This window comes from Strigops habroptila, chromosome 11 (genome assembly GCF_004027225.2).
Source record: "Strigops habroptila isolate Jane chromosome 11, bStrHab1.2.pri, whole genome shotgun sequence".
NCBI lineage: Eukaryota > Metazoa > Chordata > Aves > Psittaciformes > Psittacidae > Strigops > Strigops habroptila.
In genome coordinates this window covers 32,549,670-32,571,269 of record NC_046360.1, presented here as the reverse complement: position 1 = coordinate 32,571,269, position 21,600 = coordinate 32,549,670, and the positions used below count along the sequence as shown (strand labels likewise).

Below are 21,600 nucleotides of genomic sequence, written 5' to 3'. Positions count from 1 at the left end.
TTTTGGGTTGGAAGGGACCTTAAAGCTCATCCAGTTCCAAGCCCCTGTGTCCAACCTGGCCTTGAACACTGCCAGGGATGGGGCAGCCACAGCTTCTCTGGGCACCCTGTGCCAGCGCCTCAGCACCCTCCGTGAAATCTGCTTTATACCCAAAATTACAATTTGGAGCAGGAAATACTGGGGTTTAATTTTTAAAAACCCCTACATAAATAACATAAATTGAGATTTTTAAGTTAAAACAAGAATTCCAGCTTATCTCTAAAGCTGCCTCTGGAATTTCTATGCTGGGTGGAGTATGGGTTTGGCTTAGGGCAAACCAGAGGTGTTCACAACTGCAGCCACAGCCGGTGCTATCCCAGCCCTGTTTCTCTTCCATCCTTAATGCACACAGCCCATCTGGTCTGCTCTCAGTGCCAAGATAAGGGGCCTTGCCAGATACTTTTAAGCAAGCTGATATATTAGAACTGTATTTCTTATGAATTCTTTATTGTATCTTGCAATCCAGCCCCCAAATTCCACCCCATTCACCAGTTCAGGCTGCCAGCATCTTGTGCTGATCTACAGTATCTCATGGTAGAGCCATGGGTCTGATTTCAGGTGTTTTGTCAGAGAAAGACAGAAAAGAGTGTAGCAACAGATTAGCCTTTTATTGAATTTTCAACCCAAACTCCCAAATGCTCACTCTCAACCAAACAGCTGTAATATTATAAATGAACCTTTATTAAAGACACTTCAATGCCATTTTGTTAGACACTTCAATATCTTACATGTTTGTCAATGTACAACATTGTACCAAGTTTTTCTAATAAATAAATAACTTTGTACACAAAAGTAATACTTCCTCTTTCACATTGCCTCTTAGAAGCAGCAAATTCACATATTTAGTGGAAGTCAGAACATTAGGCAGTTAACTTTATGCAGAAACATTACTTTCCAATGTTAATGTGGCAAATATGCTTGGTATCCGCAATGGTGATGACATTTCCACCAGCAAAATGAGCTCAGTAAATCATTCCTATCTTCCCCAATCCCAATCATTCCCAATGTTTGCACCTTGCCAGTGGGCTCCCGCAGCGCAGTTTGCCCTCTGGTAAAGGGGAAATGACGCTGGGTTTGTAATTCCCAAACATCCATTTTCCTTTGCTTTGAATCGACTTGGCACTCAACATCATCAGCCACCTGCCCCAAAGTGCAAACGTGTCAATAGTCAGGAACTGATACAGACAGGTACCTGGCTGAGTTATGCCTCGCTTCCTCAAGGTCAGGTTCAGCTGGTCCACACTGAAACCACCATCATGGGCAGAGCCCGAAGTGATGGAGCTGAACAGCAAATGAAATGTGTCTGTCCTTACCTACGATGCTTGTTTTGAGCCACCGAACGAGCAAAGGTGGATTTCCACCACTTGGCTTCAGTGGAGCTGGCGTCTGAGTTGCTCCTAAGGAAAAAAGAGTAACAACCCCCCCTAATAAACCTTCCCCCAAAGTAGTCATCACCAGAGTTAGCAACCTTATGTTAGCAGAACTCAAATTACAAATAACTGGGAGTCCTCCATCCACAGGTACCAACACCAACAGAGAGCAGCCTTTCTATAAATACAAAGCGTCATCGTGAAGTCAGAAGTGACAAAGATCTCTGTGACCAATGGGGGTAGTTCTTTTTCCCCCCATTCGTGGACAAACTTAAAAGACCACATAAAAATACTTGGGACATTGCCATTTAACGGAGCACTTTCAACCAGAACTATACAGTTTCCCTTCTAAATGAGTGTTTCTGAGCAGCCCAGGGCTGCTACACAAGGCAGCCTAATTCATTCGAAGAGGATATTTTCATATAGAGAGTCTGGCTGCGGGTTGGGTTAATGGTGTTCGATGAGCATGTAATATTGTGTTGCAGGAAAGAGAAGTATCGGATGAGTTAAGGGTACAGCTGTCAGCTCAGGAGTGTGAGTTTAGCTTTGTTGTCAAAACAGCTCTATGGTTTCAAACCCCCCTCCAGAACAGATGGATTTTTTTTTGGGTGTGAAAATGCATTTTACTGGCACAGGCTCTTCCTTCCAAACAGGGCCAAGCTCCATCATTCCACGCACCTTCCAGAGGCAAAGCTGTGTCCAGCTGGGAAGGGAAGTGGCTGCATTAGGGCTGGAGGCGCCCAGTGCTGTGACAGTGTATTAGGGGCAGATAACGCCTCTGCTGTGAGGCACTTTGGGCAGTGCAGTGGATGTGACCACCCCACATTTACTCTGTGAGTTACTGGTTTTGCATTGATGCTCTCCAGTCACAAATCCCTTTGCCTGCTGGTTTTGGGGCTCTGCACTGTTGCTGAATTATTTAGTGCCTCTTGTGTGGTCTGCTCAAACGTCACAGTTGAAACTCTTAATTTCTATGTAGTTTTGGAAAACAAAAATGGAATTTAAGTTCTTCCACCACCAGGACAAGGTCAGGTTGCTACAAAATTCCTCACTGCACATTTTTTTTTCCCTAGAAACTTCATTTGAAACAGTTGAAGATCTCCATTCTAAATGTGTTAAGTGCAATCAATTTCAGAGGGGAAGGAAATATGTGCTAAGTAACCCAATTGATAACGTGATTTAAAGGAACTTCCATTGAAAAGAGGACAATCCCTTTGGAACAGTTCTGCTTATGCATTTAAGGCACCAGAATTATTTTCTCTCACAAAGTTTAACAGCAACCTGATACTGAAAACAATATTGCCAAAATTGTAAATTCTCACTCAGTTTTCCATGCACTAAAGATTAAAATAGCCTCTGTAAAAGATATATATATATTTTTATATATATATATTTATATATGAAAACTCTTATGTACAACTGTATCAAATACTTTTCTCTTTACACAATAATCCCTTGCATTTATGTGCTTCATATGCAAGTCAACTTTTGAACACTTCATACTTCTCAGGGAAGTTTTAAACTATGTACAAACAGATGACGCTCGAACAGGAGTTTGTTCCCCATACAAGCTTGTTTCTCATACCTCAGTTGTTTGCCTCTGACAGGTCATCAGTTCAAGATTTGAGGTAGAAGTAAGTAGCCTCTATACTCTGTGCAAAAGAAATATTAAAAAAGGGAAAAATAATAAACTAGTGTGTGTGTTAATCTGCACAAGGCACCTGCCTTCTCAGTCCAGCGCTCTATGGGGTGGCTTCAGCTCGGGATGGGAGTCGCAGGGCTCGGGTGCGTTGCCGTTGGACAGGAGGGCCTGGTTCACTCCTGCTTCGCTCTGCAAATCCAGTAGTGTTGGGGGGATTTCAGGAAGCACGTTCAGTTGCTTTAGTGACCCTCCTGCTGGTGAAGCCCTCACCAAGTTAAGGTTGTTGAGCTCTGAAGGCTTTGCTGCTGCTTGTGAAGAGCCTGCGAAACAAGAGAGAGAAGCAGCGTGGTTAGCTGGTGCTCGGCCTCCAGCACGCCTCATAAACCAGCCCTGCCACTGTCATTCCCAAAGAAGTGGTAAATGCTCCATCCCTGGCAGTGTTCAAGGCCAGGCTGGACAGAGGTGAGGCTTCCCTGTCCATGGCAGGGGGTTGGAACTAGATGATCTTAAGGTCCTTTCCAACCCAAACCATTCTATGATTCATGCCCTTGAGCCAGGGAAAAAGCCAACGGGAGAAAACAGGGCTCTCCTATAACCCAGATGGAATTACATTACATTGCATCGGAGGGGAAAGAGACATCCCAAGGGAACACATACCCTGTTTGTCTGCAAGCAGCGGGCTGGTGGTGCTCACAGGTCTTATTCTGTCGTGGTTGCTGGGGTAGAGGGTCCCATCTGTGTCCATCCTCTTGCCACTAGCAATCCCATTGCACGGCTGAGGATGAAGAAGGCTGGTGCCTGCACCCCGCTTCCTACTGCGCTCCTTGCTGCTCAGTGCGTTTGGGCAGGTGCTCTCCAGAGTCTTAAGGCTCTCAGAGTAGTACTCGGCCTCCTTGGGGTAAATGTGGACGTTGGTGCTGTCCGTGCTGCCGCTGCAGTCCGTGCACACAACAGGCAGCCCATAGCCTGGAAGGGAGAGCAGCAACGAACACATTAACCAGCTGGAAGCTGTCAGCACTGAGGCACACAACTCGTAGAAGGGAAGAAAAGGCAGCTCTGTTTAGGCAGTGGGGAATCTCACTAATACAGACCTTTCTTGGGTTTATACAGGGCTCGAAGTACCTGCATCTATCAGAACTCCAACTATAACTAGAGGTAGTAAGGTTGTTACAATAGATAGATTTAGTTGGTTGGGTTTTATTTTACTCCAAAAAAGTTGTGACTTTCTTTAAAATAAAGTTTTGTATTTATGCATTTATTTCCTTTATGTATTTATCTCCTTTTCCAGACTTTCTAGTCAGGGTAGAAACAGAAAGCGGAACTTCCCTTGTGCTTTAAAACACCAAGTTACCTTTCTTATTTTTGTGCTGCTGCTTTACACTGTCAACTCATACTGTTATCTTAAGATATGTTATTGCTGTCAGTGGTATTAACAAACAGATGAACAGAACTCAAAGCAAGAAGGAGTTTCTAAACATTGAAAGTTAATTTCCTCAGTGCACTCGACAACTTTCCCTTATTAAACTTTACAGTTTCTCCTGGAGAGAAAATGTGCTTCACTGGCTGTTTCTCTGTGGTTATTACAATACAGCACGAGAACAGAAAACACAGCTACAAATAGAACAGTGCGAGTGTAACACCCAAGAAACTGGCAAAGAGCAGAGGCAGGTGTAGTGCCCAAAATAACCTTTAAGTTTTGCAAATGAAAAGCCAAAGCTGAGCTCCGGAGTTGACAGCTCCTTTAAAGAGCATGAAACATTTTAACACCTTCAGCTTGAAAGTGCTCTCGCATTTTAGGAATAGCTCAACTCAAAATACCGATCAGCCAGCTGCAAGGAATGGCAACTGTGAGCTTTAGTCACCTCTTTCTGACAGTTCCTCCAATTCAAACTACCCAAGCTCCAAACAGGATCAAAGAGAGCAGGAGAAAGTAAATTTACTGTGCTCACACCTGAGAATCATTCTGAGCATTTTTTCCCTCTGAAGGGAACAATCTCTTGTCTTAATGCTGTCTGACTTGGAGGGCTTTCTGATCTGTACAAACACCAAATACCTCTCCAGATTAATGGGTTTTGTACCTGTCTTATCTGGAACAAGCATTCCATCAGCCATGTCTTCGGTTTTCCAAGTGTCTTTATTATAGCCGATACACAGCTTTGGCTGTCTGCAGCCTACAGTGGGAGCTTCAACATCTGGACACCTTCCAGCATCGGTCTGACACATACCTGTAACAAACCAACCATCTGGCTAAAGATTACAACCATCTGCTCAGTTAAATGACTTTGTTAGTCTTATTTCTACTGTTAAAGCTGTGAAAGGGGGGGGGGGGGGAATAGCAGTAGAGATAATTTTAAGCTAATGTTTAAAAGACCAAATGCTGTACAATCTGAGGAGAATCTTCATTCAGAACACTGAGCTGCTCCTTCCCAACGTGCTGCCTTTAAATACTGTAAAACCCCAACATTTAATTTCTAAGCCTGAAGGCAGGGCCAGGCAATGCTAATGTATTTTCTAGTTGAGCTTAACTAGGAGTAACTCTGGTGCCAAAAAGCTAATCCAAAATTAGCAAAAAAATAAGTCCTTAGGGCCCGAGTGAGCAGTTTCTGAAGCAGTGTGCTTGTAGGAACACTGTTATTACCGGGAGAGCATAGCTTTGTGCAGCGAGAGACACATCCTTGTTCTGCATAAACGCAGTAGCTGGAGAATTACATTATGAAGATCTCTCAGATAACCCATAACAAGCACAGAAGTGCTTTGTTCTGGGATTTCCACCTCCTCCCATCAAGTTCCGATGTTACAGAAGGAACAATGAAAGCGCTTCTCACCGTTGCTGTCGATGTGCCCGTTGGGCTGTTGGTTATCGACTCTGATGACCACGTCCTGCCGGTCAGAAAGAGTCCCTTGTGAAGACAAGTAGCTTGGCACGTCAGGAGGCACAATAGTCTCATCTAGAGCAATGGGAGCACAGAAATGTCAGTTCCCACTAAGAGATAAAGACTTTTGTTTTCAAAGGCACATAAAATCACATTTTCAAGAGGGAATTGGGACCAGATCTATAACTGTCATTTTCTGTAGATGCGATGGAAACCAAACTGCCTAAAATACTCCATTCCCTTCGGAAGCCCCACTCCTGAATTTTCAAAGCTTAACAGTGCTGACAAAGCCATTTTGAGTGTTTGCATTTGGCATGGCCAGTACACAGAAGGTACCATAGAAAGCAGTACAAGGTAGGTGGAGGTAGAACTGTCCCTTCAGAACAAGTAAATCCTTCCTTTTCCCCTGAAATTCAGAGTACCTAATGTGACTCAAGTCTCTGTCTTCCAAAGTCATGAGTAAAAGGCTTCTGGAGAACAGGGCCTTTGATTCCCTTAAGCAGGCAAGGAAGGCTTGCCTTGGCTATCCTTGCTTTCCCCATTTTCTGTCAGGCAATTTCAGTTTCCCCTGTCACACAAACCCAAGTGAAACTCAATGATGCCAGGCATGAAGCCCTAGATTTTCAAGACTATGGTTCTTTCATACTTCTGTTCAGAGGCTGCCTAATGTTGAGGGCAGGAGAGTTTATTCTCACTGCAGCACCTATTTCAGCACCTAATTATCCCCTTTGAATTATCAGGAGGAAGCAATAAAATGAGAGGGATACCTCTCATCAGCAGGGCTACAACAGCTCTTCCAGGCAGGATGGAAAAAGGGATTCCAGCTTCAAAGGCTTATTTTTCAAGTTTTGAATACAAAGCCTTTGAAAATACAGATTCCCAAGAAGTAAGACAGGTTCCCAGAATCATGGACATAATCCAGACTGTCTCAAGAGTTATCATTTACGGTCATGGAAAATCAAAGTAGCAAAGCAATGGCTGAAACTACTGCCAAGTGGAACAGATCTTTCTGAAGAGCAAGCCAAGGGGAGAAACGCAGCTCTGAACATGCTTCAACAGCAAGTGAAAGCTGGTTCCAGCTTCCTGAGCCAAGAGAACCACTGAGATAAGCCAACTGCTTTCCCAGTGTGACGGCACAGCTACCTGATCCAGCCTCAGTGGGAAATCAGACAGCACAAAAGGTTAGAGGAAGCCTTAGCAGGAAACTAGAGCTACCTGTGTTGGTGACACTGTATTCTTCACTCTTCTTCCTGGTTTGGTAGATGATGCAGACCCAGACCAGAGACGTCAGCACGATGCTGCACACCACAGCAATGGTGATGATCCCCACAGTGGTGCGGTCCTTCCTACAGCCAAGAGACTGTAGGATGCTCACGTGGCTGTGAGCGCGCTCTGTCCCCAGCGTGTTGGACATCTCACAGGTATACTTCCCAGCATCTTCCAAGACAACGTTCCTCACGATCAGCAGCTGGTTGCCCGAGGTGAAGTGATGCCTCTCTGTCACGACCAGGGGCTGGTCGCCTTTCAGCCAGGTAATGCGGGGAGGTGGGCTCCCTGTGGCTTTGCACTGAAGAGCCACAGTCTCACCTACGGACACCACATGGTCTTCCAGTGGGTGAATCAAGGATGGTGTCTCTGCAGGAGAATAAACACAGACATTAATTCATGGGGACAGTGTAACAACAGATTTCTTTTAGCAGTATTGAATGTAACTGATGTTCCTGCTGACAAATACACAGCAACACATGTGCAGCCACATGCCCAGCAGCATGGCAGCTGTAAACCACAACACATCTAACAATCACCACCAAGGCCTTCCCATAACCACTTGGGGTTAGGTAGTTTTCATTAGTTAACTACAACATAAAAGAATGAAACAAGACCAAACTGTAACAGGGGAAGTTCAGGTTGGATGTAAGGAAGAAGTTCTTTACTGTGAGGGTGGTGAGGCACTGGAACAGGTTGCCCAAAGAAGTGGTAAATGCTCCATCCCTGGCAGTGTTCAAGGCCAGGTTGGACAGAGCCTTGGGCGACATGGTCTATTGTGAGGCATCCCCGCCCATGGCAGGGGGTTGGAACTGGATGATCTTAAGGTCCTTTCCAACCCAAACTATTCTATGATTCAATGCAGAGCACTGCCTCTTTGTCCCTTTTCTGTATCTGCAACTGCTGAAGAGGTTGAACATCAATCCCTTCCAGTTCCCACTTCCAGACCACTTGGTCTCCTGCAGCACTGACGTACCCAGCACAGTGAGGGTGGCATTGGCAAGCACCGAGCCCGCGGAGTTCTGTGCCGTGCAGCTGTAGACACCCATGTCTTCTATCTTCACATCCGTGATGAAGAAGACGTCGTCGTCGGGCATGACGTGCATGCGGCGCTCGCGGGCCGCGGGGAAGTCCGTGCCCCCATCCTTCTGCCAGGCGATCTGCGGCGTGGGGTGTCCCTCGGCCGCGCACTCCAGCCGGGCCGTGGTCCCCGTGCGGCTCGTGATGTCGTGGGGAGTTTTGATAAACGAGGGCAGCACTGATAGAAACAAGACAAAGGGATGAGCAATTCCACAGGGAAAACACCATTCTGGGCAGTTCCAAGAGTTTTGCTTCCTGGGCAGGAGATTAACATGATAATTACCCATAGGCAAGAGCTGGTTTTACAGGATATATCTAAACTGCTGGGGATTACAGCACATACCTGTCTGCAGTGTCCACCACCACCACCCCCCTCAGAGTCATTAGAGCTAACAGTCATTAGCTGATTAGCTGATAGTCATTAGCTGATCAAAGCTAATTTTCTTCTGCCATTAACATGGAAAGAAACCCTATCATCTCTCCTACAAAATACTTTCAATCACTACAGTATTGTAGTGATCACTTCTTTGATCATTGTAGTATCACTTCTTTGTATCCTTTTGTATTTTCATTTTCATTTGCCCATTTCATTATGCAAAGACTCTACCAGAACAGCCAAAGAGAAGCAGCTAAAGCCATTAAGAATGTGCTGAAGTGCCTGGCTGGATGGCAGCCATCACAAGCCTGGCATCTGCTCCTCAGAGGGCATTTCTCAGCATCCACTGAGATGCAAGCAGCTGGTGTGAAGGGGTTAAGAGCTCCTCACCATCAGGAATGGACCCTCAGGAGTCCAAAAGTGGGTCCCAGAGAGTTGTACCAGCTCAGGCTGAGGAAAGGAATGAGAAAGCAGCTTCCTACTCACCATTAACAGTGAGTCGGGCCTTGTTGGAGTAGGTAGAGCCAAAGTGGTTGGTGATGATACACTGGTAACGCCCCTCGTGGGCAAAGGTGACGTGGCGGAGGTGCAGAATGGTGGTGTACTCCATCACCTCGCCATCCTTTGCCCGCACGTGGGCAAAGTTCTCGATCTCAGCATTGTACAGCATCTCGTTGTCTTTCTTCCATGCAAACATCATGGGGGAGCTGCTACTGCTGGCGGCCGAGCAAGTGAATCGGATGTCCTTCCCAAGGACAGCCACTGTTGTCTCAGGCTGGATGATGATCTGTGGCTTGGGGAAGTCATCTGGAAGAAAAGAGCATTGCCAAGCATTAGAACAGGCTGCTCTGGGAAGTGGTGGAGTCACCATCCCCAGGGGTATTACAAATACATGTAGATGTGGCACTTAGGGCCATGGTTTAGTGGTGGATTTGGCAGTGCTGGGTTAATGGTGGGACTCAATGATCTTAAAGGTGTCTTCCAACCCAAATGTCTCTATGATTCCATGCAGCATACGCACTGTCAAAGCAGAAGCAGCTGTATTTGCCTGTCACCCATCTGGGGTGGAAAGCTTTGCACACTCTGCCCTGAAGATTGTTGGTTTTAGCAAGGTTCCAAGCAGATTCATTTATTAGATTTCTACAAATGGTGTAATTTAATATTTGACTAAAGCTTAATTAAGCAGCCAGGCCTCTGGAACCAGGAGCACTAGTGCCTGGAGGACTTGGCAGGCACTGGAGAAGCAAAGCTGTCTTCGCTTTGTGATGTTGCTGTGGGGATGGAGCCTTCACCCTATCTTCTTCCAGCTGAACACAGCAAGCCTCCAGACTCGCTCAGAGGCCACCTAGGCAGAGCCCTGCCACTCTGGGATCAAGAAGGACATGGGACAACACCTGGAACAAAGCTTTTGCTCCATGTTCGATGCCAGGCACGCATTCCACTTAGTTAAACAGTGTTTTCAAAGGCTCCGTTTTCCTCCATCAAACAGCCATGTGCAGCTCCACCCAGGATCAACACTGGTTGGCTCCACAGCACAGTTTGGCTCACCAAACCTGGCCTTTCCGTTCCCCAAAAGCTGGATGCATGAGCAGCAGCATTGTGGCCTCCTCTGATCACTTACATTTCTTAATAAGAGAGGTAGCAGAGGTTTGTGCGTGCTGGGTATTAAGTAAAGCTGCTTTGCAACCACAGCTCAGATGCAGAGTCAACTGCAGTGTTTGGGTGGGAGAACAGCAGTAGGTGCTGGTTAGAATTAAAACCAACCATAGGAGAAAAGAAAAGCAGATTATAATGTCAGCTGTCAGTTGGTTCATGTTAATGCCTTACTGGTCCAAAAAGGAGCTATGATGGAGAGATTCTCTTCTACTTTTTCTAACCCTTTGTTATTTCCAAGGAGAAAAGATGAGTGAGGAACACGAAGCCACGGAAGCAGCTCAGAACACTGCAGAGTGCAAAAGTTACAGCTGCAGTCTTGGTAGTATCAAACCAAAGGAAATCTCTGTGCAGCCCCATCTGGAACTGGAACAAGGATTAGTCCCTTTTGACTGAATACTCGGGGAGCCCTGTACGGAATACCATGGATGCAAGCAATGGGCTGTGTGGTTTTGGTGGGAAATAAATTGTAGGCCAATGACAAATTTCTAAAGTGCAGGGTTGGGCTTCCTTTGATCCCATGGAATAACAAACCAAAACAGAATCCCTCTCGGAATAACACGCCAGTAGGCAAAGAAAATGTTTCCCAAGTGACTCCTACCCTTTGTACAACCTCAGAACAGAGGCAACACTTACCACACACAAAACTTTCTGGCAGGATGGCAAAAATGCTCTTGCTTTTCAGTGACTCGGGATGGGCGCAGGTGGCCACCACAAAGGATTGCAGCTCCTTCTCCACTAACCACTGGGGCAACCATTTCAGCTGGCAATCGCAGAGGAAGCTGTCGCTGTTTATGTGGCTGCAGGGGAATAAAACCAACACGAGCCTGCTCTGAGTCCTGCACAGACAGAGCTCACAGCCCTTTCATGTTAAGACACATTCCTTGCTCCTATCCCCAGCATGGGTGGAAAGGAAGAAAAGACTGCAAGGTTGTCCTCGAAGCACTAATGATGTTAAATACACACCACATTTAAACAGCATTCCATCTCCACACTGAACATCCCATTCCTGCTCTCCAGTGACACTCCCTAGTGCCTTATATTTATTAACCAATTTCCAGAGTGATCCCCAGGAACCAAAAAGCAATGCCATCCCTGGCTGCAGTGAGAGAAACTAAGGCAGGACAGCTACAAAGGAGACACGCAGCAGAGGCACAGGTCAACAGTACAGCTCATCCTGCTCCCACTTCTGTCTAATTACCACTCATGCTCCTTCTCCACCTCTGTGGTTTGAGCATTTTTGGTGAGGACTGAATTCAGTTACTGAACAGTCATACTGAACAGAGCAGGATATTAAGAGCGCAGCAGAATCCCAGCACTGTGTTGTTAAGATCTGAGTCTCTGATTTTGCTACCTGATAACCTCAGAAAATCCTGTAGTCTGAAAATAGCCAGGAAAGGGGAGAAGAAAGAAAATGGACTGGAGAGGAAGGGAATGAGGGAACACGGGGATCTGATTTTCCAAAGTTGTTCACTGTTCTACAAAGGTGTGTAGCATAAACACTGCTCGTAGCTGGGAGAGGTCAGAGAGACCCTTAGTATTTAAGACATCAGTACAATGCATTCTGCATGTATATGCCCCTATCTGCCACCCTCTCCATGGTACAGAGGTTCCTTCATAATAGCTCTTCTCTAATAAGATTAATCTTTCACCTCAATTTTGTTTCAAGAGCCATTGCATAAGATAAGGTGGTTAAACAAACACTGGACATGCAACGTCTGTCTTATTCATCCCCCACTCACCGGTATTAAATGTCACTGCTAACAGCAACCACCTGATTCCCATTTCCAACATTGGGAAGAAGAGTCTGACCCTGCCCAAATACCAAATCAGTGATTTCTTGTTCCACAGCCATTGCACTGCTCCAGAGTGCAGCAATGCACTGACAGTGGATTAAATATTTATGGCGAAGAAGAGAAAAGGAAACCGGGCAAGACTGGAAACAGTGTCTGATAACAGTGCAGAGCCCCGGCCTGGAGCACAAGCAGCAGCTCTGATAACACATCCGTATTTTTACACCAGAAGGCTGGATGACAAGTGGATCCAGTTCAAATGGTGCTTATCACTGAAATGTCAGTACTGCCTGTGACCCCTAAACATAGGTACAGCAAAGGAGCAGAGGGGCCACTGGGAATTAAATCGGTGGCAGTATGAGAAGGAGATGGCCAACAGGACCAGGGCTGGACTTCCTGAGCGGAGATGAATAACTGCACAGATGCAAACGTGCTGGGAGAACCTGCTCAATGATCTAATTTCACTCACTATTAAATGCAAGATGTTCCCGTGACATCTATCTACTCGTGTGTAAAAATACCCTGCAATGTGGCTAACTCCCCATTGGAAACAACGTGCTACCTCTCACGTCCAGGGCAAGAAGGATCCTTGCACGTTAATGGTGTGCACAGTCCAGTTACTTACAGCTGCCGCAGGCTCTTCATCTTGGCAAAAGCATCTGCTTGGATGGAGCGGATGGCGTTGTCCCCGAGGTTCCTGCAGAACACAGCCAAAGGCAATGTGAACAAAAGGGGTGCTATGCCTGCGGCAAAGGCTCTCCAGATTTAAGCAATGACCCCAGCAGCAGGCAATTTAGTAGCTCCCTGTTAAGGCCATCTGTACTTGCAGCTCATAGAAATGGTTTTCCACAGAACACTTTAATATTGAGTATTGCTGAACAATAGTCAACCAACAAAAATTATGGGAATGAATCACTAAGTCATTCTAAACCCCATCTCCTCTCTACGCTTCCTCAGTCTCAGCTACCTCTATCATCCATAGCTCAGAAATTCCTCAGCCCCCTCAATAACCAAAGATAGTCAGGAATGTTGTATCCCAGGCTAGACCTTCAGCAAACATAAAGAAAGCAAATACTTGCACTAAACGGCATCTGAGAAGTTATTTGAAAGTGACTTTGAGGGGATACGGTGTCTGAAAAGCACTGCAATGTTTCCAAAAGAAGGTGTTCTTAAAGGCTTCCCTTACAGCCATTGCTAATTGAAAAAGCCACTTGTCTTCTGAAAAAGGATAGTGTCAGATGTACGGCTCAAGTGTAGGACAGACAAGCATCGCTTGCAGAGGAAATCACAATAGAGTATGAAAGTAAGGGAACCTTTATCAGGGAAGGTACCCCCCAAGCCAGACAGCCCTAACCCTTCAGTATGCTCTCAATGGTCACCACATTTCAATAGCCAATAAAACATCTAGAGCAACATCACATCTACTTTAACTTAGCCTAATTCAGAAAGGAGATTATCCATGAATTACTGCTGGAGTCACCAGCCTGAGACACAGGAAAGAAATTACATCCCAGCAGCCAAAATGTACTTCTTGCAAATCTCTGGAAGGCCGTTTGTGCTGAATGGGGACATTCGGTGCCTGCACCATAAGCAGTCATGTGCAAGATGTGTCACTGCCAGAGCCTAGATTCAGGAGGAAGTTGGGGCAAGGGAGGAGGAGAGAGGGATACATCTGCAATAGGGTATTTTCACTGCTAACAGCCTGCAATGCGCCAGTCAGGGGGATATTTATCCAGGAACAAATCACTAAAGTAAGAGCACGCAGATTTGCCATGTGTTCTGTAACTTTGTTCCTGGCACAAAAAAAGGCCAAAGTTGAGGCGGACTTATAATGAGAAGGAAGCAGGTGGCCCCCACAAATGGACTGGCTTCTCAGTTTACAAAGACACTATTAAATTGCTAGCAGATCTCTCAAGCAGCTACTTTTGGCAGACCCCCCTTCCCAAGCTCTGCGGCATGGTGGGTTACTCACAGGTGCTCCAAGGCCTCCAACCCTGAGAACGCTTTCCTGGCCACCGACTTGATCTTGTTTCCAAACAGAGTTCTGCAGTTTCCAAACATCCAGTGCCAGATAAACAGAAAGAAAATGGGGAGAGGGGGGCAGAAAAAAGAAAGAACACAATTAGTGGGGCTTTATCTGATATACGCGCTCAGTGTAAGGCCTGGGAAATCTGAACTGCGTGGAGATTAAGAGGGCTGAAGCACACTCGCTTTCCCGCTCCTGAAATTAAATCCTTTTATCTGTATTTGAATTTAATAGTGATGACAGCACAAAAGGGAATGTGCCGTATCATGTAAAAAGGCAGGTTTGCTCCAGTGCTTCGAAACCAGCTTGCTGAGTAACAGAAGGTCCCCTCTCTTCTTTGGAGGCTGGCTGCGGACAGGATTAAGTGCAATGATAGTTTAACAAGATTTTGGTCTCTCCCTGCAACACTTTTCATTTCTGACTTCTTCCCAGATAGTAAAAGAGTGGTAATTTATTCACTGCTGCTTGGCCTGAACGGACATCCACACACCAGGGCTGAGGGGTGGCTCTTGGCTGCACATTTACACAGCAGCTCACTGAAGTGACTGCTGACTTCCTCCCTTGGCTTGTTATAAATACAATACCAGAGTAATAGAATCACAGAACGGTTTGGGTTGGAAAGGACCTTAAGATCATCCAGTTCCAACCCCCTGCCATGGGCAGGGATGCCTCACCCTAGACCATGTTGCCCAAGGCTCTGTCCAACTGGCCTTGAACACTCCCAGGGATGGCGCATTTACCACTTCTTTGGGCAACCTGTTCCAGTGCCTCACCACCCTCACAGTAAAGAACTTCTTCCTCGTACCTAACCTGATAATACAATATATCTAATAATATATACAATAAATAGGAGCCAAGTGGTAATTTCACGGGGCAAAAGGAAGAAAAGTTACTGTACAGAGCCAAGGAGCGTGCCTGACTGCATCTGTGACCAGGGAGCATTCCTCTGAATCAGCACAGTGCTACGCAGTGGCAAGAGGGGGACTTACCAAGAGGCAAGAGCCAGCTGGAACCATGACAGCCCAGCTGCTATCTGCAGAGTAACAGTTCTCTATAAATATTGACCAGTGGTGATCAGACGAGGGCAGGGCCCATGCAAAATGGACAGTGTCCTCACCTGCTTTAATAAAACATCAACCACTGTCATTAATTAGGACATGCTTTCCTGCCCCAGACGCTCTCTGCCTAAGGTTTAGCTTCCAGATGCATTTTTCATCACCCACATGATGTCCAGTGCAATTCATCACTAACACCTCAGCTTAAAAACTGCACATTGGGTGCTGCATTTGAGTTTTCCTTCCAGACTTTTCCTTCGATAGAGTGCAACCTCTATCTGCAACCCTAAAAGACTCTAAAACTATGATGGTCCCACTGCTTGCTACTGGCTGGGGTACAAGATGAAGCATGTGCAGCCATTACATGAGCAAATACATTTGCAGGAGCTTGCTGGGGCTTTCCACAAAGCACCCTTCCTTCCAATGTCAGGATAATTTGGTGTCTCAACACTGGCACCCAGAAAGCCCAAATTCTGTGTGGATGAAGCAGTGGATGCCACAATGGGTAGAAAGGAAAATTAGGGCTTATCATACTTATGACAGTGAGGACTGAGACTGTTTCACAGTCTGTCCCCTTGCAGCCTGTTGCCTTTGGAGGGAGTTTGGGTGCCTTCCACTGGGCAACACTATGACCCCGAGTAGGTCCTCACAAAACCAATCGCCCTGATGGTGATACCAGCAGATAAGCCACCACTCTAACGCTTGAATAGACAGGAAACTTGGTTACTCTTAGCTCCACACAAAAGGTCTGCAGCCTCAGAATCACTAATCTTACAATTCTAGAGCAAAACACAACCAAAAGCTTCAGCTTCAGGCAAAGCCATGTCCCAGCCTTCATAGAAGACACACACTTGAAGCTCTTTCCTATGGGCAGAGTCCTATTTACTACAGAGTGTGTGTCTTTTTGCTCTGGGGGAAATCCCCCAAGCACCAAAAGGATGTGTGCAATCATGTGTACCGTCATTTGGTAAAAGGAATGTTGTATTAATGAAGGCTTTGAAATATCCATTAGAATGATTAACATAGTAAATAATTCACTATATGCAAACGCTGGTAGGTGCCTGCATCCATACACACTAATTTCTGGAGCCATATTCCTAAATGAGGGTGTCACGCTGAGCTTGGGTTTGGTAACTGGAGATTTCCATTTCTTGTTTACAGTGGATCTCAGAGTTTGAAAATTGGAGATACTGATTATATCTGTCCATTCATCTGTGCAGAGATAAGCAGGATGTCTGGGGATGCGACTACACAATGCATACACTACTTGCATACGAGGTGCATACTATTTGATGGCTCTATACGTGACAAATACATAACTCACTGGTAACAAAGCCATGCCCCAACAAACTCATTAAAATCATTATTCAACTAACCACTTCTCCCATTCTGGGATGGTTTGAACCCAGCGGCCCCCTTCAAAGGGCTGTGGCGGGCTGGAATGCAAAGGCAGTGGTATGCGGCTCCACAATTAGCCCACTGCAGCCCAGGAACGCTCCTCTGCTGTGGGCAGAGCCAGGCACAAGCCGGCTCTCCCGGTGATTGCATAAGTGTAATTACACGCTAGGCACGCAGCAGTTCATTAGAAAGCAGCATTTTCTCCTCCAGCCAGTTTTGCACCTGCAGGAAGAGCTCAGGCACTGAGTGAGCCATCAACAAAGCAGTTACGTTTAGCAGCTTGAATCATTAGGGAACTCGTCCTTCCCTGGCGATTCCACTGCTGCTTTTTCTGCTTCGGTGCCTCTCGACTCCCTCTTTCTTGAAGCAACATTTTAATTTAGGCCTGTGCTCTCCGTCCCAGAGAGCTTCATAGATAATTCAGGGAAGGCTGAAGTGACTGGCCTCCCCACCTCTCAGTTTAACACCTTCATTTCAGCCAACAACCCTCTCTGCGGCTAAATCCTTTCAGAGGCTAATCTGTGCCACATCAAAGGGGAACGGCTTTTAAGGCAATCTCCACAGAGCTGAGGTGATTATTAATTCATTGGAAGGTCTCTGAAGTGCCCATTTATTTTCTCTATGCTAATGCATTTAAAGCTGGTTGACAGTTTAAACACAGGCCCTAAATCACCCAGTGAAATGTTTGTTGTAAAGGCTGATATTTTATTTACCAGCAAAAAGGATACTTCAGCCTGAGATGAAATTGCAAGTTTGGGATTTACATGCAGATGAGCTAAACCAGACCTGGTTTAGCTTTAAAAGTGACCACTCCCAAGCATACCCAAAACACCTCGAGAAATATAATGAAGTGATCTCATATTCTGAGGGTTTTTCTAGCCTTACACTCTGGCTGATCAGGAATGATCCCAGCAACCTGTCTGTCCCACAGCAGGCTTGCTGTTAGATATTCAAACCAACTAGATGATCTTAATGTCCTTTCCAGCCCTAAGTATTCTTTGATTCACTCCTGCCTGCCCAAGACCAACCTGATCCACACGCTCTTCCAAGCTATGAAATCTGCTGCAATCCCCACCACAAACCATCTCCTTCCCTGTGCTCAGCCAGACTCAGAACGGACTCAAGTGCATGTACAATGAAGGACAGAGGAAACATGAACAAAGATGCAAACCCAACTTCTTTAGACTTGAGCAAGTCCTTACTGCACCCTTTGCTACCAGCAGACAAAACCTGCCCTCTCTGAAGCCGTCTCTTGTGCCAGATGACAAACATTGGATCAGGCCACGGCTATTTCACAGGGGAGCACCAACTTCTGCCTAGAGCTCCAAACACACGACCTGCACAACCCCTGCTCCCTTCCTTCCTCCTCCCGCTCCTTGCCGTACCTCCTGGCCCCTGCCTGACCCCCACAACAGCTCATCAGTGCTCATTGCTCCTGGTTGCTGAGTCAATCCTTTTCCTGAACTCTTTCCCTCAGTGCTGCCTCCTCTGGCTTTTTCACCTCTCCCCTATTATCTGCACCGGCATTTGCAACACATCCCAATCACTTGGGATCACCACTTTTGCTCCAGTGCCAGTGGCCACGCTGGAGGGATGCTTTGCGGTGGATATCCCACCAGGACAGCTCTGTCGCTCTGCTCCTTGCCTCTACCTTCTTTCCTCACCAAAGCAGCACTACAGACTCACAATCCTATAGCCTGCAAATCCCTCTGGGAGCCTGTGCTCCCACTACTCTTCTAGCTGCTCACATGGTTTCACTGGCTTCTTCGGACAAACCAGAAACTTCAGCAACAGCAGCCAAGGACTCTCCTACCCAACACATCTGCTCCTCTGCCTTTTCTCCAGCAACTCGTGGGAAGATTTCCCAACTCCACGTGCACAGCAATTCCTACTGGCCTCTTTCTCTCCCACAGTTCTTTTACTTCCTTGCCTGACTCTCCCTGCCCAAAGTCCTTCTCTGCCTTCTGCCTCACTTCACTTGCAGCTACAACGTGGCTCCCCTCTCCTCGGATCCAGGGACTCCCCTCAACAATGCTCAAATGCCAGCTATGTCTGTGACTTCAAATTCCCCACGAATCCTGCCCTGGCTCTTCTCACTCCCCCAGGAGTCTCTAATGAGAGCGTGACAATATACCGCCTGCCAGGATTCATTCTAGCCATCTGCTATCCATCGAGGTACTTTTACTGCACCTCTGGCTGTGCCATCTCAGCATCAGAGACAGCGTGATGGGGGGGTGCTGAGAACTTAAACAAAGGCAAGAGGTAATGATTAGAGACTCTTGATTTGTCACAAGCCATCAGAGACTTCTCCGACAGAGCTGATTTATAGAGCTGATTTCAAATGGAACACGAACAAGCACAGAGCAATGTGAAAATACTTGCGAAGGCCAAGCGAGCTATAAACATTTGCAAGGCGCATGCTTGCCTTAGGTTTCTTTTTATCTCTTTAAGAGCCTATGCCCCATGGTGCCTTTTATTGTCGCTGCACATGGAAGCAAGCCCAAAAGATCACTCTCAGAGTATCCCACAGAAACGAATCCTGTTTCAATCCTCTGTTGTAACAGGAAGTGGGGTGATTTTTCTCTTCTGTTTATTGTTACTTGCTGCATCAATCAGTGCTTCGCTGAAGACTGCGAGGGGTCTTTTTTGTTGCTGTTCAGTTTTAGAAGGAACAGTTGTGTTGAATCTTACAGATTAAAACAACTTAAGTTTCTCTCTCCTGTGTCTCTGAACTACAGTATGTGGCACTGGCTTGTCATTGCTTTAAAAGGACTGTAGTCGCTTCATATCTGCTTAGAAACACAAGTGCTTGATAACCACATCTGCACTCTTGCAGCGAGCCTGTAAAACTACTACAGCTCAGATGTGCTGATGGTTTTTATCTTGTACAAAAGGGCTGAGGGGCTGCACTGGAGGGGAGAGACACACACAACACAACTGCTTTGCACAACTTCAAACCCAGGGATACTCACAGCTTGCTCAGGTTTTCTAGGCCTGTAAAGGCTCCGTTGGTATCTTCTATTGTGCCTGAGATGTCATTGTGGTCCAGTTCCCTGTGGAGAGGACAAGAGGGAGCTCATCATCAGTGTCTCAGTCCTAGGCTCATCAGTTAAAACAAATGGAAGAAAGATTGAGAATGCTACAACAAAGAGCTTCCCATTTTCTCCTGCCAGTTACCAGAAAACGCAGAGTCCTGCAGCAAAGCAGCACTAACCACTTGTCCTGCACTGACCCATGCTGAGATGGTGCATTCCAAAGAGAGCCCTGGCTTTTTCCTAGCTGAAACCCTCTGTTTCCGAGACAGCAGCACTATCAGACAGCTACTTTTTAACAAGTAGAGTTCAGTCGTTCTCTAATTCTGTGCCTTCAAACAAAAGGAGGGGAAAAAACATAAAGTCCCAAAACTAAACCGAATGAAACAGCAGTATTTAAATGTTACTATCATGAATTAAGATAATTTTGGCTATTCCAATGTATACATGTATTTGTCTATAGAGGAAGATGATTTGGTCTATTTTCTATATGAAGCTGCATTTTTTTCTGGCAATGAACTTGAAAGCTCAACAGGGGAAAGCACCATCATCCCCCCCTCCAGTCTAACTCTCTGTATAACCACTTTAAACAAAAAGAAAAGAGTAAGAATTCCTTTTTCAGAATTAGCTTCTTTTGGCTTTCAAATTGACCATCAATTACATGAGTCAAAGAGGTCTGAAGAAAAACAAGCACCCAGAACAAACACAGAGATCCACAAAAGCTGTTTAAACAGTCTGTTTAAAAATCCTTCCCTCCCAGCTTTAATTCCAGCAAGCAATGAACACCCAGCAACACAGACAGAAATTCATCATTTCTAGTGTTAAGTACAAAGAAAGGAAGAAAAAATAAATAGGCTTTGTTGGTTTTGTTACATCACTCGGATTTAAAACCCACCAAAACCCCACAATAAAAGTAAACTTCACCACCCAGATAACCCCCGTGAACCCTCAGCTACTCCTTTTGCACCTTTTGAAGATTATTATCAGAACACTTCCAGTTTAAAAAGCGTAAGATCAAGAAAGAAGAAACAACCCCCCTGCACTTTGCACCATGCCAGACATGGGCATCACAGTGTAGCTTCTGGGCTGTGCAGCACCAATACACAGTAACCCACAAGAGAACAGAAATGGAAGACCCCCCCCAGTTTCAGTATTGGCAGAGATGGGGCTCAGTTGCTCTTGGTACCTAAGCTGGCTGCAGGCTCTGCTTGTTTCCCAGCTTTGGTGTGAGAACTAAGGATGTGAAAGGAGATGGCCAAAAGCCACGATTCCTGCATCTCAGCTGGCTTCAGTGTGAGACCTGACTCTCATGTCCCTGGGGAACCCTGGCCTCGTTGCGGATGTCAGGGTGATCTGTGGGTTTGTCTATGCCAAAGGAATGGATGAAAACTCAACATCCCCACGGGGTGTGGGTGCACATAATGCTGTGGTGGCCTAAGAGACAAGTCCAGGAGAGACTCTTTGATGTGCTGACATTTTCAGCACCATCTGAGCAGGGCAGGAGCAAATCCATCCTCCCGGAGCTAAGTTTCTGCATTTCCCTTGTGGTTGTCAAGCCAATGACCATTGTTCTGTTTGTTTTTCAGGGGCAAATCCCTTCTCAGACTTTTCTTCTCTTCAGTTCCACCACGGGCTACTGGTCTTTGGACCAACAAACCCTTTCCCATGGCAGAAACAGACAAGTGGGAACAGGCCGTAGAAGCTCGCTGACACACACTTTTATTAATTGACTGCCACACATTGTGTTTTCTTGAGAAAGGAAAAGAAAATGGTATTGCTTGTTCATCCAGAGGCAACTCAAAGGTTTAGTGTTCGAAAGGAGGAATAAAAACCTTTTTAACAAATGAGTGAAAATAGAGAGAAGAGAAAAAATAAAAGAGTGGGGTATTTTGGCCTGGTTCTCTTTGTATTCAAACTCCTCTCCCAGCCCCTGTTGCCAATTTCCTATTCTTTCTGGCTGGCTGAGCTTGAATGCTCGCAGCCTTGTTAATCATTGT

At 46.0% G+C, this 21,600-nt stretch overlaps 1 protein-coding gene across 3 annotated transcripts in view; it reads right to left on the bottom strand.

The window, feature by feature from the left end:
• Window positions 1-652: 652 nt before the first annotated feature.
• The window catches only part of LRIG1 (leucine rich repeats and immunoglobulin like domains 1), a 91,310-nt gene continuing 70,362 nt past the window's right edge, over window positions 653-21,600 (bottom strand). For 2 of the 3 annotated variants that reach the window (XM_030501903.1, XM_030501905.1), the window contains 11 exons: window positions 19,544-19,624; window positions 14,065-14,136; window positions 12,718-12,789; window positions 10,936-11,099; window positions 9,133-9,453; window positions 8,167-8,448; window positions 7,140-7,559; window positions 5,877-5,999; window positions 5,130-5,276; window positions 3,709-4,017; window positions 653-3,371 (listed from right to left, as the gene is read on the bottom strand). In XM_030501903.1, the coding sequence (XP_030357763.1) occupies window positions 3,139-3,371; window positions 3,709-4,017; window positions 5,130-5,276; window positions 5,877-5,999; window positions 7,140-7,559; window positions 8,167-8,448; window positions 9,133-9,453; window positions 10,936-11,099; window positions 12,718-12,789; window positions 14,065-14,136; window positions 19,544-19,624 (2,224 nt within the window). In that variant the 3' untranslated portion in view covers window positions 653-3,138. The remainder of the gene's footprint in view (window positions 3,372-3,708; window positions 4,018-5,129; window positions 5,277-5,876; window positions 6,000-7,139; window positions 7,560-8,166; window positions 8,449-9,132; window positions 9,454-10,935; window positions 11,100-12,717; window positions 12,790-14,064; window positions 14,137-19,543; window positions 19,625-21,600) is intronic. The other variant, XM_032920216.1, reaches the window with a different exon arrangement.